Genomic DNA, 19,075 nt, shown 5'->3' on the forward strand with positions numbered 1-19,075 from the left:
TTAACAGATTAAAATATTAAAATTTAAAAGAATTTTCTATTAAAATCACGCAAATAATGTAAAGCCTATACAAATATCGATATCTCTGTCTATACCCCTCAATGTCTGATTGCTTTTCAATGGCTTTTTCTCCATGTTTTTATTTTTAATCTGCAAACCACCTCGAGCCCCTGGCGGGGGGGGGGGGAGTACAAATAAAATACATTTTGCTGCTTTGGACGCTTCACCCGACGACCTTCTGCCTGCCCGCCCAGCCTCTTGCGGGCTGGGGAACGTTTCCAGGGCGGAACGGAGCAGCGCCGGGAAGCCGTTTCCACGCCGAGGGGAAGGATTTCGCGGCGCGCCGGCGTCCCCTGGAGGCGCCACGTGGGCCAGCAGGGAGGGCGGATCAGGCTGGATGCAGGGGCGGAGAGACAGCTGATTGATTGATTGATTGATTGATTGATTGATTGATTGATTGGCAGTCAGGCGCCTGGGTGGCCGCTCACCTGGCAGCTCGGGTCCCCTGGAGCCCCTTTCCTTCCTCTGCCAGGTAAGCCCAGATGCCCCCCTTGGGAGAGGACCTTGTGGGGTCACTTCGCCCTGGGGGGCGGGGGGGGGCATCGGGGCGAGGCTGCTTACGCGCAGAGTTTGGGGAGCTTTTCCCAGGGAGAAGCGGATCGGACCCTTTGCAAGGACAGTGTCACCCCCCAGCAACCAAGGCTCCATTCCGCTTCTTTTAAAAAAATATTTTTTAAAATTAAATTTTCAGTTTTGCAGTTCCAAAAAACATTTTACAAACTTTAAAATATCCAGTGACTTCCCTTTCTTTCCTCCTTCCACTGTTCATTTTACATATCATACATCCCTGCGTATTTTAGTATAACCATTCAAATCAGCTTTCCACTTTTACATCCGTCAAAAATTATTTACTCTGCTGAATTTATCTTCATGCTGCCAGCGTTTTCAGCTGTATACAGTCATCTTCCACATATTCAATAAATGTTTTCCACTCTTCTTTGCTCCAGCCTGCTACTTCTGTTTTTTTTCCCTGAATAATTTATAGCAGAGATTTTATTTGAAGAAATATTACAACATATAAAAACTACATAAAGTATTAATTTCCACTTGTACAAAGTGGTTGATTAATTTTCAATACGGTACAATGCATAATAAAAACACCCGCAACCCTTCCCCCCAACACACACACACACACACACACACACGAAGTGGCAGGCACTGCACAGTTGGATCACTTGAGAATGGTTATTTGGAACATCAAAACAGCTTCAGAACGTCAGCCAAGTAGACAAACACTGCTCACAAATACAGGCTTGAAAAGAGAAAGACAGAACACAAAATAATTCCCCAAACAAACAAAAACTTCCAACAATTTTCAGCATGTCCAGAAGAAAGCAAATAAACCAGAAAATGAAACGAAGAAAATTAAAAACAATCAGTGCATGTTTGGGTGTTCAGGTGCTGGAACAGAAGAGCAGCAGGTGACGGGCTACTGACAAATTAATCTGAAATGTCCATCTTTTCCTGCTTGATGTTACCTGTAGCATCCTCTTTCATTTTGGCCAACACACACAATTTGATCTCTAGTCCGATGGCTTTGGCCAGAGGTGGAGGCACTGCGTTACTGTCCCACTTCTGTTGAGCTGTAGCTTGAGGCTGCCCCTCCAGAGGGCAATAATCTGGTAACATTGGGGAAGCATCTCAGAACAAAGCAGAACGATATGTATACATTGACCATTAACGCACTGTTGTTTTTCCAGTCAGTCTGGAGGGGCACTCAGAGAAGGCTGTGAAACTTTGGAGAAGCACAACGTCTCCATTCATGTAGAAATGCGCTGTTGTTGCACGCGATGTTTTGCATTTACGTCTGTGCTCTTTCCAGTACTCAAGCGCTTTCCACTAGTTGGATTGTGTTTCATTTGATGCTGCCTTTGGTTGCTGCAGTCACTGATCTGTCGGTTTGTCTTAGGGCGCAGGAGGTGAGGATGCAGTCCATACGCAGCTGCATCGTGGGAGGTCTGAGGGTGTGCCGTCGGCGGCCTCCATGCTGGACCCTGCAACCGGCTGGACCCCGTGCTTGGGCTTCCACCAGGGGCTTGGATCCTGGGGTGCCCAGCAGAGAAGCAAAGTGCAAGGGAGGCCTGGAAGATTTTCATGCTAAGTTGGCGGCAGGGCCATCATTGCAGCATTTCCTACAAGACGCTGGACCTGTGCAGGAAACTCACCGCTTGCCAGCTGAAGCAGCGGAGGACTCAGCACCCTATCTTGGCTCCAGAACCCTGGCAGATGCCCCAAGAAAAGGTCTGTGTTGCTGCCTTGCTTTGTCCTGCCACACAGCACCACACACCTTCCAGAGCTGAGGATTCCTCTGGAGACTGGAACTGCAGATCCTCAATTCTGTTTTTGCAACTTGTGTGGAAAGGAGGGAGGTTGGAGTGGGCTGCAGGTGGGGATGGCAGGCTGAGTCTTGATGCTTTGCCAATGTCATGCTCCCCTTGATTCCCAAACTCAGGCGTGATTTGTCAAGAGAATTTCATTCACACAGCAGACATCACAAACAGGTTTACAAGATTATAATTTAGGTCTAAACACTTTGGAAAGAAATGCCTGAACCACAGTTCTCTCTCTATAGATACAGCCTCTTGTGTGTGCTTTGCAAGTTTAAATATCTTTATTGCATAAACAAACACCTTCCTCATGAAAACACATTATTTTTGCTAGGCTAATCAGATATCTGCCTGGAGAAGACAGCTAATCAATTATAGCAGCAGATTATATTCCTTCATTAGACACCAGCATACAGCACAATAAGCATGGTTTTCTAAAATCATAGAATCATAGAATCATAGAGTTGGAAGAGACCACAAGGGCCATCGAGTCCAACCCCCTGCCAAGCAGGAAACGCCATCAGAGCACTCCTGACATATGGTTGTCAAGCCTCTGCTTAAAGACCTCCAAAGAAGGAGACTCCACCACACTCCTTGGCAGCAAATTCCACTGTCAAACAGCTCTTACTGTCAGGAAGTTCGTCCTAATGTTTAGGTGGAATCTTCTTTCTTGTAGTTTGGATCCATTGCTCCGTGTCCGCTTCTCTGGAGCAGCAGAAAACAACCTTTCTCCCTCCTCTATGTGACATCCTTTTATATATTTGAACATGGCTATCATATCACCCCTTAACCTCCTCTTCTCCAGGCTAAACATGCCCAGCTCCCTTTGTCCAGTTTGTCAGTGTCCTTCTTGAACTGTGGTGCCCAGAACTGGACACAGTACTCCAGGTGAGGTCTGGCCAGAGCAGAATACAGTGGCACTATTACTTCCCTTGATCTAGATGCTATACTCCTATTCTTTGGTTAGAAATTAGTTGGGGATGAAGAATGTGGATAAGTCTTTATTTTAGTTCCCAGCTGCAAAACAGGAAGAACCATCCACCCTTATCATGGGGTTATTGTAAAGATGACATTTAAGTGTCTTTGCCGTGTTTCATAAATTGATGGTTCAGTTTGTAATTGTTTTCATAGAATTGTAGAGTTGGAAGGGACCAAAGGGTTATCCAGTCTATCCCCCTACAGTACAAGAATCAGTGATGGGAATGGGAGACAGAGCTGTTTGATCCCCTCCCCAAGAAACCCACCCTTTTCTCCTCCTCCTCCTCCATACCCCTTGCAGTGTACCTGGAGACTTATGGCTGTCAGATGAATGTCAACGATACAGAGATCGCCTGGTCCATCCTCCAGAAAAATGGCTACCTGAGGACCAGCCGTCTGGAGGAGGTATGCTTGGCCTCCGCAGTTATTCGTGGCAGGGAACTGAGAGTGTGGGGATTTATGGCAGTTGGAGAAACACTTGTGATTTTCCAGTTTCGAAGCCATGTTGCCTTCACCAATGGCTCTCTTCCACCTTGGGGGCTAGAAAGTTTGCTTTTTGGCCTCGGATGCTTCCCATCCTGTTTTAGAAATATTTTTTCTCCCTTTCATTTCTCCCCTTCTCCTTCTCTCTTCCGTTAGGCAGATGTGATTCTCCTTGTCACGTGTTCAATCAGGTACGGAAGTATTATCTGGTTTCCAAAAGGGGGGCAACAGAGGTAACCTTGGCTTATTGTGACGTGCGTTGGCGTCCTTCGGAGAAATAGTTCCCTAGCCCTGGCAGAAAAGCTGATCCTTTGCTGATCCTCAGGGAGAAGGCTGAGCAGACAATCTGGAACCGCTTACGATACCTCAAAGCTCTGAAGTCCAAGCGGCCCCGATTGCAAGCGCCCTTACGGATCGGGATATTAGGTAAGGTGAAACGCCACAGTAGGGGGGATTGGCATGGGGTAGGGCATATGAAGGGGGAGAGGGTTTATTGTTTTGTTCTTGCTCTTGTTTTTATTATGCACTTTGTGTTTTTATCCTGTATTTTTATGCTGTGAACCTCTCTGAGATCTACACATGAAGGGTGGTATATAGATTGAACAAATAAATTAGAAGACAGTGAAATTAACGGTTGTTGTTGTTGTTTAGTCGTTTAGTCATGTCTGACACCTCGTGACCCCCTGGACCAGAGCACGCCAGGCACTCCTGTCTTCCACTGCCTCCTGCAGTTTGGTCAAACTCATGCTGATAGCTTCGAAAACTCTATCCAACCATCTCGTCCTCTGTCGCCCCCTTCTCCTTGTGCCCTCCATCTTTCCCAACATCAGGGGCTTTTCCAGGGAGTCTTCTCTTCTCATGAGGTGGCCAAAGTCTTGGAGCCTCAGCTTCAGGATCTGTCCTTCCAGTGAGCACTCAGGGCTGATTTCCTTCAGAATGGAGAGGTTTGATCTTCTTGCAGTCCATGGGACTCTCAAGAGTCTCCTCCAGCACCGTAATTCAAAAGCATCAATGAAATTAATGGTAAAAACAGTAAAAATATCTCCTTAACGTGCAAAGTATATATTCAGCAGTAAACAGTTCTCCCCTGTCTGCAGGTTGCATGGCTGAGAGGCTGAAGGAGAAGATCCTAGAGCGGGAGAAGTTAGTCGACGTTGTGGCAGGCCCTGATGCTTACCGCGACCTTCCCAGACTCCTGGCAGTGGCTGAAACAGGCCAGCAAGCCGCCAACGTCCTCCTCTCCCTGGATGAAACTTACGCAGACATCCTGCCTGTCCACACCAGCACCAGCCCCACATCGGCCTTCGTGTAAGTGCTAGGTGGGCTGTTTGCTCCTTTGGTCAGGCTCGGTGTGGTTGCGAGTTCAAGTGCTCTTGCACACGGGCTGTGAATCTGTTCAAAGTGACCAGAGCTCTTTGAGGTCCCAAGTCTCTCATCTTCATGCATGCACCTGCCTCCCTCTGAGTTGCAGAGCCTGGTTCTTTCTACGAGCCAAGCTCCATGGGCTGCAGACAGTTGGATCTGAATAGCCTCATTTTAAAAATCAAGATGCTAGCCCTCATGTTTGAATATACAATCTGAAGAAATTGCAGTTGGCATTTCCTGAAGGCTTTTTTAAAAAAATATGGTTTAAGTTCTGTTAGCTTTTAATTTCTTTTTAGTGATTATATTTTCCATATTTTTAGCTGATTATGTTTTATTTGCGTCATTTTGATAAACCACCTTGAATCGTGGGATATAAATGGTGATTACACACACATATAATCTACACTACTTGATAGTGAAAAAACTGGTCAAAGTGTTTTACAAAAGGATAAAATAATAAAATTGAGAAAAATTCACCACCGTGTTTAAAACATACAAAAAGTTAAAATACTAAAGCAGGCTAAAATTCACACCAACTTCTAAGCATGTGGGTAGACTTGGGTGAACAGGAATGTTTTTAGTAGGTGCTGAAAACCTGCCCCATAATTAATATTAGTAAAGGGAAACACAGGCTTTGGGGAGGCTCCCCAGAGTCAATTCTTGGCTCTCATACCCTTTCCTTCACGGCTCCTTTTAAGCACCCTTATTTTCCTCCCTGTCCCTTGGAGGCAAATTAGATACTGCAATTGGAACAGACCATAGAACTTGATTTAAGGTTGATCCCATCCTTTTTGTGCAGGGGCCTTGGTGGGCCTTGGTCTGTCCAGCTGGGAAGAGGTGTCAACTAGTGTCAGGAGTTCAACCTACACTCGAGTAGGACCCTGGCAGAGACACATGCCTGACTGGCATGTTCTCTCCCTCCTGGTCGTTCTTTCGGGAGCTTCAAGAGCTTTCTTCTGCCCAAACATCACAGTGACCGATGCCAACAGACATCAGCACACTTAGGGATCCACAAAGTCTTCACAGTTTACGTAACAGACCTCAGCAACTCAGCATTTTGGCTAATCTACTTTATTTACATATAAACACACACAGAGCACTGCAACATGGCTCCCTCTCTCTCTAGCATCAGACAGCAAAGAACACATGGAACACAGGAACACAAGCATCTCCGTCACTTCTCACTTTGTGGAGTCAAGACATACACTGTCATGTGATAGACAACAATCCCATGACTGCAATCATGGAGCAGGAATTCTAACAATAAGAAGAGCCTGCAGGATCAGGCCACTGGTCCATCTAGCTCAACATCCTGGTCTCACAGGGGCCAACCAGATGACTCTTTGGGGAAGCCAGCAAGCAGGAGTCCAGCTCTCTCCTCCTGGAACTGGGACTCTGTTGAGGCAGAGCGTAGCCATCTTGGCTAATAGCTGTTGATACCCTCTCCTCCATAAATTTGTCCAGTCCTCTTTTAAAGGCATTCGAATTGCTGGTCATCACTGCCTCTTGTGGGAGGGAGTTCCACCACTTAACTTTGTGCTGTGTGAACAAGGACTTCCTTTTAGCTGTCCTGAATCTTCCAACAAATTGGTCTGGCAGACTTGGTGTATATCTCAGTCCTGGGAGGGGAAACGGAGACTGTGACAAACTCCCCTGCTTTGGAAGCAAACCGAAGCCATTCCGGCCACCACCCACACACCCCATGGGGGACTTCTCTCTCTCTCTCTCTCTCTCTCTCTCTCTCACTCATAGGTCCATCATGCGCGGCTGCGACAACATGTGCACCTACTGCATCGTCCCCTTCACCCGCGGGCGCGAGAGGAGCCGGCCAGTGGCCTCCATCCTGCAGGAAGTGCGAGCACTCTCGGACCAGGTGACCAGCCCCACTGCGAAACTCCCCTGCTGCATTGTGGGCAGGGCGGTGGGAGGAGACCTGGAAGCCAGAAATGGGGATCTCCAGGCCCAGGGGGTGGGTGTGCTTTCCCGGCCCTAAAATTAACAAAATCAAGGAAGGGTACATGAAAGAAACTGCCTACTATCTTTGATGGCCTAGGATGCCTGGTGCAGCAACCGGCCACTGGCCTGTGTCCTAGAATGCTTATATGTGCTTGTCAGACAGAGAGAAATGGGCAGTAGAGGAAAAATGGCATAAATGTAGAAGCTTGTGGGATTTGAAATTATTGTCAATGAATCAAACCCAGTCAACGCAATGCTTTCATTGCAGACACAATGGCTTGATGCATATTTTATAATCCCTCATAGTAATCCCATCTGATCACTACACTCGCCATGCTTGCTTTGCACCCCAGCACCCTCCACTCTTGAGAGTTTTTGCCTTGGCTGGAATGAGGCTGTGACCTCAGGTGATGCTTATTGCTTGCCTGGATGAAATGTAAATTGCCTCCGGTTCCTGGCTTCTCCCGCCACCCTCTCCCTCTGTGCCTCCTTGCCCATGTTGCCAATAATGACTCGGCTGCCTCCCTCTGCAGGGGGTGAAGGAGGTCACCCTGTTGGGCCAGAACGTCAACAGCTACCGGGACACCTCCGAGGCCCAGTTCCTCTCGGCGGCCCCAACTCAGCTGAGTCGCGGCTTCAGCTCCGTCTACAAGCCCAAGCAGGGTGGGCTGCGCTTTGCAGACCTCCTGGACCGGGTGTCCGCCATTGATCCGGAAATGAGGATCCGGTTCACTTCCCCGCACCCCAAGGACTTCCCGGACGAGGTGGGTTTGGCTCCCCTTCCTCTGCTTGCCTACTGGCCAAGGGCAAGTGGTTTCCCACAGCCTGGGGTCCACTGATGGCCGCTGTGTTCTCGGCAGGTCTTCCAGCTCATGAAGGAGAGGCACAACATCTGCAAACATCTGCACCTCCCGGTCCAGAGCGGAAGCACCCATGTCCTGGAGGCGATGAGGAGAGGGTGAGTCGGAGCTCTTGCACATTTTAGATATCCCTACTATATCAAAACTTTACCCAAAATATCCCAGTCCTTGCTGGACGGCAGCAGTAGCAGCAGTTCTTATGAAGCCTGTCTGTACCTGTATGCTACAGGGTACCCGAGGCTGTATCAGTGCCTCCTAACTTCACCCTCTCTGCTTCACCCACCCAGATATACCCGGGAAGCTTACTTGGCGCTCGTACACCTCATCCGAGACTCTTTGCCAGGTTGGTTCCTCCTGTAGCCGTCGTTGCTGATGCGTACTCTCCCCACTTCACTACTGGCTTGACTTACATCTTTATGGACTTTCAGCTTCACCTGTGAGCCCGTGTGAAAGTGGAGTGCCAGGGCTGCATTGCATAAGGGGTATTTCTCTATGTTGGTGTGATGGGGAAATAGTTATGCTTCATGGACAAGGGAGCGCCAGGAGAGGGTGCAGGGATTGGGGAGCTGAAGAAGCGGGGTGGGTTAAAGGCCAGGTGGCCAGAATGATATTAAAGACAAGGTTGCTCAAAATGTATGGTGCTGGTGGTGTCACAGATTGTGCAGAATTGTGGAACAGGAAGGGACACCAAGAAGAACCTGACAGCTGAGACTCTCAGGCTGTCAGATGGAAGCATAGAGCGGCTGGGAACTGATCCACTGCTCTCAAGACACACGTACAGTTTTCCTTGGAGCAAGGGGCTGGGCAAGAGGCTGCCCTCTTCTTGCTGAGGTTTCCCCAAAATGAGAGTTTTGACGGGCACCTCATTCCAGCGCCGAGCGAAGTTAGGAATTCTTTCCTGAGGATTAATGGTCATAAGTGGGTTGTTGTTTTTATTTCGATTATGTATTTTTTGGTTTTATATTTTGATTTTGTTCTGTGAACCGCCCCGAGACCTCTGGGAATAGAGCGGTACAGTGGTACATCAGTTTAAGAACAGTCCTGTTTACGAACAATTCAGTTTACAAAACCAGAAGTAGTGTCCCGGTTTGCAAACTTGACCTTGGTCTAAGAATGGAATCCGAACAGTGAAAGGGCACCGGTGGCGGGAGGCCTCATTAGGGAAAGCACACCTCGGTTTGAGAACGGTTTTGGTTTAAGAACGGACTTCTGGAATAGATTAAGTTCGTAAACTGAGGTACCACTGTGTATAAATTCAGTAAATAATAAATGTGTGCTGAGACAGAAAGAACCTCCTTGTTCTTCGCTGTTTTCAACCTGCTGCACGATCCCATTCTCTCTGATTCCTGCTGAGTGTCTCACTTTGTCCCCTTCATGTTGCAGATGTGACTCTCAGCAGCGACTTCATTGCTGGCTTCTGCGGGGAGACGGAAGACGACCACCAGCAGACGCTGTCCCTCCTTCGCGAGGTCCGCTACAACACAGCCTTCATCTTTGCTTACAGCATGAGGGAGGTGAGAACGGTATCCCCTTACTGAACGGACAAAGCAAGCACATTCTGCCTCCAAGTCCCAGGGAGGGGGGAATCCTGGAAGGGACCCCCAAAGGTCATTTAGTCCAACCCCCTGCAGTGCAGGAATCACAGTTAAAGAAGCTCTGGAAGTTGGCCAGCCAACCTCTGCTTAAGAACCTCCGAGGAAGGAGAGGCCACCACCTCCTGAGGGAATCCATTCCGCTGTCGAATGGCTCTTGCCGTCAGAAAGTTCTTCCTGATGTTGCGTTGGAATGACATGAAATGACATAGAATCATAGAATCATGGAGTTGGAAGAGACCACAAGGGCCATCGAGTCCAACCCCCTGCCAAGCAGGAAACACCATCAGAGCACTCCTGACATATGTCAAGCCTCTGCTTAAAGACCTCCAAAGAAGGAGACTCCACCACACTCCTTGGCAGCAAATTCCACTGTCGAACAGCTCTTACTGTCAGGAAGTTCTTCCTAATGTTTAGGTGGAATCTTCTTTCTTGTAGTTTGGATCCATTGCTCCGTGTCCGCTTCTCTGGAGCAGCAGAAAACAACCTTTCTCCCTCCTCTATGTGACATCCTTTTATATATTTGAACATGGCTATCATATCACCCCTTAACCTCCTCTTCTCCGCGCTAAACATGCCCAGCTCCCTTTGTCCAGTTTGTCAGTGTCCTTCTTGAACTGTGGTGCCCAGAACTGGACACAGTACTCCAGGTGAGGTCTGACCAGAGCAGAATACAGTGGCACTATTACTTCCCTTGATCTAGATGCTATACTCCTATTGATACAGCCCAGAATTGCATTGGCTTTTTTAGCTGCCCCGTGACACTGTTGGCTCATGTCAAGTTTGTGGTCAACCAAGACTCCTAGATCCTTTTCACACGTACTGCTCTCAAGCCAGGTGTCACCCATCTTGTATTTGTGCCTCTCATTTTTTTTTGCCCAAGTGCAATACTTTACATTTCTCCCTGTTAAAATTCATCTTGTTTGTTTTGGCCCAGTTCTCTAATCTGTCAAGGTCGTTTTGAAGTGTGATCCTGTCCTCTGGGGTGTTAGCCACCCCTCCCAGTTCGGTGTCATCTGCAAATTTGATCAGGATGCCCTTGAGTCCATCATCCAAGTCGTTGATAAAGATGTTGAATAAGACCGGGCCCAAGACAGAACCCTGTGGCACCCCACTAGTCACTCTTCTCCATGATGAAGAGGAACCATTGATGAGCACCCTTTGAGTTTGGTCAGTCAGCCAGTTACAAATCCATGGAGTGGTAGCATAGTCAAGTCCGCATTTTACCAGCTTCTTTACAAGAATATCATGGGGCACCTTGTCAAATGCTTTGTTGAAATCAAGGTAGGCTACATCCATTGCGTTCCCTTCATCTACCAGGCTTGTAATTCTGTCAAAAAACAAGATCAGGTTAGTCTGACATGACTTATTTTTCAGAAATCCATGCTGACTATTGGTGATCACAGCATTCCTTTCTAGGTGCTCACAGACTGTTTGCTTAATGATCTGCTCCAGAATCTTCCCTGGTATTGATGTCAGACTGACTGGGCGGTAATTATTTGGGTCCTCTCTTTCCCCCTTTTTGAAAATAGGGACAACATTTGCCCTCCTCCAGTCTGCCGGGACTTCGCCTGTTCTCCAGGAATTCTCAAAGATGACTGCCAGTGGTTCTGAGATCACACCTGCCAGTTCTTTTAATACTCTTGGATGCAGTTCATCTGGCCCTGGAGACTTGAATACATCTAGACTAGCCAAGTATTCTTGTACTATCTCCTTAGTTATTCTGGGCTGTGTTTCCTCTGCTGAATCATTTGCTCCAAATTCTTCAGGTCGGGCATTGTTTTCTTTATCGGAGAAGACTGAGGCAAAGAAGGCATTGAGGAGTTCAGCCCTTTCTGTGTCCCCTGTTTGCATTTCACCATCTTCTCCTCTGAGTGACCCCACTGTTTCTTTGTTCTTCCTTTTGCTACGAACATACCCATAAAAGCCTTTTTTGTTGCTTTTAACCTCTCTAGCATTTCAAATGACATGAAAGGGTTCCACCCTGCTCTGGAGAAAACAAGCTTGTTCCCTCTTCCATGTGACAGCCCTTCAGATATTTGTGTTGTTGTTGTTGTTTTTTAAAAAAATAATGTTTTCCTTATACATAGTTTTATAAAATACAATACAATAAATCACATAAGTCACCGAGCTTGCGGCTTCCCTCCCTCCCTTCAGCGAGTATCCCTTATTTTCTTAGATCTATTTTTTTAACTTATATCTGTCGTACATTGTAAGGACTATTTCAGCCCTGCCAGTGTTTTTAAAGTTTTACAATTATCCTATACACCATAAATTTACTCCCAACTTTTGTGAAACCTTTGACCGTCCTTATCCCGGATTCTTTCCATCAGTTTGGCCAGCTCCGCGTAACTCATCATTTTCGTATGCCACTCAGCCATAGTAGGAATTTCTTGTGATTTCCAATTTGGGACGAAGCCCTTCAGATATTTGAAGGTGGCTGTCATATCACTTCTCAGTCTTCTTTCCTCCAGGCTAAACATACCATATTTTTCGCTCTATAAGATGCACTTTTCCCCTCCTAAAAAGTAAGAGGAAATGTGTGTGCGTCTTATGGAGCAAATGCAGGCTGTGCAGCTATCGCTGAAGCCAGGAGAGCGAGAGGGATCGGTGTGCACCGATTCCTCTTGTTCTCCTGGCTTCAGGGATAGTCACACAAAGCCTCCTGAGCGTGGCGGGAGGAGCGCTCCCCCTGCCCTGAAGAGGCTTGGCATGGCTATCCCAGAAGCCAGAACAGCAAGAGGGATCGCTGCTTACACTGTGCAGCGATCCCTCTTGCTGTTCTGACTTCGCTTTGCTGGAGAGCCGCTGCGCAGAGAGGGAGAGAATATTTTTTTTCTTGTTCTCCTCCTCTAAAACTAGGTGCGTCTTATGTTCGGGTTAATCTTATAGAGCGAAAAATACGGTAACCAGCTCCTTCAACCGTTACTCATAAGGCGTGGTTTCTAGACCCTTGATCATTTTGTTCGCCCTCCTCTGCACACCTTCCAGCTTGTCAATATCCTTCTTGAATTGTGGTGCCCAGAACTGGACATGGGAGTCCAGGTGTGGTCTGACCAAGGCTGAAGCTTATGACTTCCCTTGATGTGGACATAACTTCTATTGGCCCCTTCCAACTCTACAATTCTCTGATTCCCATTGCAGAATTTGAAGAGCCACAGAATTTTGAACGTGGTGTATGCAGAATGCAGGTGACCCCTTTTTAAGAAGGTGAAGGGCTTCTGCCTCCGAGTCATTGGCACTTTGTTTCCCCAGAAAACCCGGGCGTTTCACCGTCTACAGGACGACGTGCCCCCTGAAGTGAAGCAGAGGCGGCTGAAGGAGCTCATGGCCGTCTTTCGCGAGGAGGCGTCCTGGGCAAACGCAGCCGCCGTGGGACAAGTGCAAGTGATCTTGGTAGAGAGTGTGAGTGCCACTTTGATAAATGCCACAGGAGTCAAGAGGGCGGGGGCAGAGTGCGGTCTTAGTCCTCCCAGGACATTCTAGACAAGATCTCAAAGTAGCTGTCATATTACAAAAGAATTTCAGAAATAGACTGGAAAGAGAAGTTGCTGAATTGCAACTTATTACCAAACTTAAAACTATGGAGAGACTTGGTCTGAATAGAGACATTAGATTCTTATCTCATTATACATGATATAGCTATTTTTAGCCATCTCACCCCTTGCTTTTTCCTGTAAGACCAATTGCAGGCGTTAACAGTCGTCAACAGGTTTACAACACCTATCAGCCAATCACCCATTCCCACCCCCCTTCTGAGTAACACCCCTCCCCTCCCCACCCTCTCACTATATATAAGGGACTGGTGACTTCTGTTTCAGTGTATCTGAAGAAGTGTGCATGCACACGAAAGCTCATTCCAAGAACAAACTTAGTTGGTCTCTAAGGTGCTACTGGAAGGAATTTATTTTATTTTGTTTCAACTACGGCAGGCCAACACGGCTACCTACCTGTAATTAGTCCTCCCATGTCTGCCTCTTCTGCACATAGCAGGTGGTGGTGTCAAGGGATCTGCTTTTAGCATCAAAAGAGGGGAGCAGAGAGGAGAGGAGCTGACCTTGCTGTGTGTCTCCACCCCCATTGTTCAGCCCAGACACTGAGGTCCAGCTCCGAGGGCCTTCTGGCAGTTCCCTTGCTGCGAGAAGCCAAGTTACAGGGAACCAGGCAGAGGGCCTTCTTAGTGGTGGCACCTGCCCTGTGGAACACCCTCCTACCAGATGTCAAAGAGAAAAATAACTACTAAACTTTTAGAAGACATTTGAAGGCAGCCCTGTTTAGGGAAGCTTTTAATGTTTGATGCATTACTGTGTTTTAGTGTTCTGTTGGAAGCCGCCCAGAGTGGCTGGGAAACCCAGCCAGATGGGTGGGGTATAAATTATTATTATTATTATTATTATTATTATTATTATTATTATTATTATTATCATTATTACTTGCTATAGTATCCGGGACTGTCTTCAAGGGCAGCCCTTTGCAGAATGCATTACAGTAATCAAGCTGGGAACATGAGAACCTAGGAAGACCCCACTGGATCAGGCCAATGGCCTATCTAGTCCAGCATGCTGTTCTCACAGCAGCTGATCACATGCCCCCATGGGAAACACGCAAGCAGGATGCAAGCGTTCTCCCCTCCTGCGGTTTCCTGCAGCTGTTATTCGGGAAGCATTTAATGTCTCCAGTTGCGGAGGTGGAGCCAAGCCATCTTGGCTAGTAGGCTTTGATAGCTTTCCCCATGAATTTGTCCTATCTTCTTTTAAGGCGGCCCACTGCCTCCTGCGACAGGGAGTTCCATGGTTTAACTCTGTGCTGTGTGAAGGACTTTATTTTATCTGTCCCAAATCTCCCAACATTCAGCTTAATTGGATATCCAAGCGTTCCAGTGTTAGGAGAGAGGAAGAAAAACTTTCCTGCTTCCTCCATTCCCTGCCTGATTTTATAAACATCTGCATGTCTCTTCTTCCTTGAGTCTTTTCTAAACGAAAAAGCCCCCAAAGCCGCAACATTCCTTCATGGGGGGGTGGGGGTGTTGTTCATCTCCCTGATCATTTTGGTGTCCTGAACTGTCCTTAACTTGGAAATTTGTACGGCTGTTGCCCAAGCTTTTTTCCTCCAGGCTTAGGAATGCCTGTCAAATCCTGAAATACCTTCAATCCTAATAATTTGGATTGCTCGTATTCAACAGTTTGGCAAACTGCCCTTTTTGGAAAGATATCCCTTAAACTAAAAGTATCTGAAGGGCAGAACTCAAAAGCTCTTTTTAACTGATATATGGCACAATTTTATTCCTTATACAAACATTGAGGCAAAAGGTCACTCATTGATGGCTCGTTTAAGACTCTATAGAAGCTTTATTCTCAGTCATGATGGAATTCACAGGTGGAGAACGGTTATTTTTACAAAGCTTTATTATTTGTAAAGGGAGTCTTTATAAACAATATTTGATTTATCCCATTGGAGCTGTGCTGTCTCTTTGTACTTTTTTCCTTCTCGGCTGTGATGCTTCATGCTTTACATTTTCAATCTTTTGCCCCTCTTTGCTATGTTTGCATTGTTTTGTTGTTGCTAATTAACCAATAGAATAAATAAATTTAACACACACCCTCCTTGCTTCCCCAGACGAGCAAACGCTCAGCCCTGGACCTGTGTGGCCGGAATGATGGCAACATCAAAGTGATCTTCCCAGATGTGGAGGTGGATGATGGCACCGGCTTGGGATCCCAAGTCCGAGTCCAGCCGGGCGATTATGTCCTGGTGAAGGTGATTGACCAGTCCCTTGCTTTTTCCTAGGTGGAAGCAAATGGTGTAAGGAGAGAGTAGCAGCTAAATACGCTCCAAGGCCAAACGAGTCCAGCATCTTGGCCTCCTCAAGTGACCAGCCAGATGCCCTAATGGGGGAAGCCCTAAAAGGGGTATCGGGGGGAGGGCAGCAGCCCCTCTCCTCACATGGGGTCCCAGAAACTGGTATTTCAGGGCATGCTGCCTCCGACAGTACAAGGAGAACATAGCCATCATGCCTAGTGGCCACCTATGGCCATCTCCCCCTCCATTAATTGTCTGATCCAGGGGTCAGCCAACTTTTTCAGTAGGGGGCCGGTCCACTGTCGCTCAGACCTTGTGGGGACTATATTTTTTGGGGGGGAAATGAATGAATTCCTGTGCCCCACAAATAACCCAGAGATGCATTTTAATAAAAGGACACATTCTACTCATGTAAAAACATGCTGATTCCTGGACCGTCCGTGGGCCGGATTGAGAAGGCGATTGGGCCGCATCCAGCCCATGGGCGTTAGGTTGCCTACCCCTGGTCTAATCCTCTTTAAAAGCTATTCAGGTAGGTGACTGTCACTGCCTGCTGGAGGGAGTTCCATAGTTTACTATACACTAGAAAAATCCTACTGCCTGATTTTTATTTTTATTTTATTTCACAAAATGTCTATGCCGCGTGATTGGATTTTTATTTTTTTTTAAAAAAGTCCTTCAAGCGGGTTACAAAAAAAAAAGATAATTCTTCTTAGTGATAGTTTTATTGTTTTAGCAGCAATAATTTAAGACTTTTAGCAAAGTGAAAATAACGCTAGGCTAAAAACGGATGAAATCTCTCACCAACTTTCTAAATGTCGGCATCGGCTTGTCTAAACAAAGATGACTTATAGTGGGTGCCAAAAAAGAGTACAGTGGTACCTCGGGTTAAGAACTTACCCGTAGGCATGCCACCCGTAGGCATTCCCTCCATAACACGCACAGACATTTCCCCTTACTTTCTAGGAGGGAAAAAGTGAGTGTTATGGTGCAAAAAATACGGTAATTCGTTCCGGAGGTCCGTTCTTAACCTGAAGCACCACTTTAGCTAATGGGGCCTCCTGCTGCTGCCGCGCCACCGGAGCACAATTTCTGTTCTCATCCTGAAGCAAAGTTCTTAACCTGAAGCACTATTTCTGTGTTAGCGGAGTCTGTAACCTGAAGCTTATGTAACCTGAAACGTATGTAACCCGAGGTACCACTGTACAATGAAAGCGCCTTGCCTGATATCAGTAGGCACTTCCAGTTCCACAGATGGAAGCGGTTGAGTGGTTGCATCTGGAGGTCAGGCGATCTTGAAGGTGAACTCACCGGTTCCTTATCACGGGGGCACCTCCTAACATGCATACGCTCCTTCCTTCTTTCCAGATCTCCTCTTCCAGCTCCCAGACGCTGAGGGGCATCCCACTCTGCCGAACCACCCTGAAAGGATCCACAGCGTTTGGAGGAGCAGACTGAAGGGGTGGGTGGCAGGGAGGAGCAGAAGGCAATTTTGGGACTGGAGACAGATCCTGGCATGTCCCAACTCTGCTGAGAGGGTTGCTCAGTTAAATGACCTGGTTGGTCAGCCTTCCTCACCCCTCTGCCTTGCCAGGCAGGGGGCAGCGTCAGTTTTCTAGTACACCTGCCATTACGTGGGGCCCAGGCAGCGCTCTTCCTTCCTGATGCTCCACTTGGTTGACGTTTGTGCTGATGAGGAAACTTCTAAGGCTGTTGTCTTCCAAAGAGACTTGTCTGACCGGGGATGGAGGGGGCGACCAGTATCCTTCGGTGGACAGTAGGAACATTGGCAGAAACTTAAGTCACTAATGACTTAGGCATGTCTCGATTGCTCCAGCCATACAATTTGGCCTGTAATTTTAGTAATAAATAATAATAAATTTTATTTATACCCCGCCCTCCCCGGCCAGAGCCGGGCTCAGGGCAGCTAACACCAGTAAAATTACAGTAAAAACATAATAGGGGGAAAAAACCACCTATGTAAATGTATGTCTTCTTAAAATAAAAGCTGTTGACCCGAGTATTGAATGTTGGTTGCTTATTGCAGAACGAGGGACGTTTTATAATGTTAACTCACATTTTCTATTGGGCTCTTACAGGTGACACACACAGCCCATCAGGTCAGAACTTGGGACGTGTGTCCTGTGCCACATTTTGACATTTGCGGTTGCAGCACCTAAGGGTATGTCTTACCAGGGGTCAGCAGCCTTTTTCAGCCGTGGGCCAGTCCACCGTCCCTCAGACGGTGGGCTGGACTATATATATATATAATTTGGGGGGGGGGGATTGAAAGAATTCCTATGCCCCACAAATAACCCAGAGATGCATTTTAAATAAAAGGACACATTCACAGTTCGGCAAAGCAATTTCTCCTCCCATAATAGGCTTTTGTGCATTATTTTCCCTTTATCTTGGTGTATATATATCTGTACAAATGTCTTGGCCAGAGGACTGCACAACAAGAACAGGTGTGTGTGTGTAAATTTCAAAGGACGGTTGTCTATTAATGTCTGCATATTCAGCCCCCCCCCTCTTAATTCTAGTCCTCCCTTCCTTGAAAAGAGGACTTTCTCCACATCTGTTGACTAGGTGACTCTTGGGGGTCCCAAGATACCTCCAGGTGAGAAGGAGCCCTTGGCCAAGGGGGTCCCTCTGGCACAGGCAGAGCCCCACCCCCATTTCATGGGCAGCCCCTTCATCCCGCCATTTGTAGGGAGTTCCTGAGAGATGCCCCCCATTTTGGTCTCCCCACAGCCAGCAGGTGGGAGGGCCCAGAGCCAAGGTGGAGAAATTGGGCCAGACTGACTGATGGGTGGCTTTTCAAGGAACAGCAAGCAAGCAACTTTCCTCAAAAAAGCAGCATTTGCAGATGGATTCGGCAAAAGAAGGAGTAACCTAGCAAACAAAACCGGCCAGCTTTTCCCTTCCTGCTGCTGCCAAGGTCTGGGTGGCACCAGTGTAATTCTACTAAGGTAAAATGGCTGGTTGGTCCAGCAAGATCCAACACACCTCCACACTGCAGCCGACACGCTAACAAAGTTTGGAAAGCGCTGCTCTATCCTAATTTAGGCACCTCCTTATTTTGGCTGGCTCACAGAGGAAATTCAGTAAACACTTTAAACTCTGCAACATGCAACATAATTTCATTTGCGAGTTCCCCAGTGAGAAAGCTGGAGTCCCTGGCAGTACCCAGAAGATCCCTTTACCTTGATCATTGTTCTGTGAAATTTCTACTCCCCATCCCAGCACCCCAGTAGCTTAACCATGAAGAATTCATTCCCCTCGAATTTCAATACTTGCTTCTCTTCCTTCACAGCAACCCACTCCTTTCTTTGTTTTTGTTGTTTCCCATTCAGTTCAGTGTGAGGAACCCCAGGGAATGAACAACTTTGCAGGGCTTGAGCTCCCCTCTGTAAGCCTACGCCAGTGTAACTTGCCCCATGGTGTGCGCACTGACTTTTGACGTCAAGATCTAAAATGCCAGGGCACCAGAGTTATGTGTGCATGCATGAACGAGTGCAGAGAAAGGCATAAAGTACCAGGTTTAGGTGCTTGGGAGTTTAGTACTTATCTGGCAGGCATTTGGGTCTCCCTCTCTACCAGAATACTAATTTGGGAAGTAATGGGAAGATTGTTGTTGTTTAGTCATTTAGTC

At 47.3% G+C, this 19,075-nt stretch overlaps 1 protein-coding gene across 1 annotated transcript; it reads left to right on the forward strand.

Annotated features, from left to right (window-relative positions):
* Positions 1–340: 340 nt before the first annotated feature.
* On the forward strand, positions 341–17,443 carry CDK5RAP1 (CDK5RAP1 mitochondrial tRNA methylthiotransferase). The gene is made up of 14 exons (XM_081866453.1): positions 341–532; positions 1,970–2,301; positions 3,667–3,770; positions 4,005–4,039; positions 4,174–4,274; positions 4,946–5,156; positions 6,966–7,086; positions 7,703–7,933; positions 8,030–8,127; positions 8,317–8,372; positions 9,413–9,543; positions 12,877–13,026; positions 15,238–15,378; positions 16,789–17,443. The coding sequence occupies exons 2-14, from the start codon at positions 1,986–1,988 to the stop codon at positions 16,876–16,878; spliced, it is 1,785 nt and encodes a 594-aa protein (XP_081722579.1). The 5' UTR covers positions 341–532; positions 1,970–1,985; the 3' UTR covers positions 16,879–17,443.
* The last annotated feature ends 1,632 nt before the right edge of the window (positions 17,444–19,075 follow it).

Source organism: Podarcis erhardii (genome assembly GCF_964252035.2).
Source record: "Podarcis erhardii genome assembly, chromosome: 6".
Taxonomy (NCBI): domain Eukaryota; kingdom Metazoa; phylum Chordata; class Lepidosauria; order Squamata; family Lacertidae; genus Podarcis; species Podarcis erhardii.

Coding starts and splice junctions, on each gene's coding strand:
- CDK5RAP1 (XM_081866453.1), top strand. CDS start 1,986: ATGCAGTCCATACGCAGCTGCATCGTGGGAGGTCTGAGGGTGTGCCGT. Junction 4,275..4,945: donor CTTACGGATCGGGATATTAG/GTAAGGTGAAAC, acceptor CCCTGTCTGCAG/GTTGCATGGCTGAGAGGCTG. Junction 7,934..8,029: donor CCAAGGACTTCCCGGACGAG/GTGGGTTTGGCT, acceptor TGTTCTCGGCAG/GTCTTCCAGCTCATGAAGGA.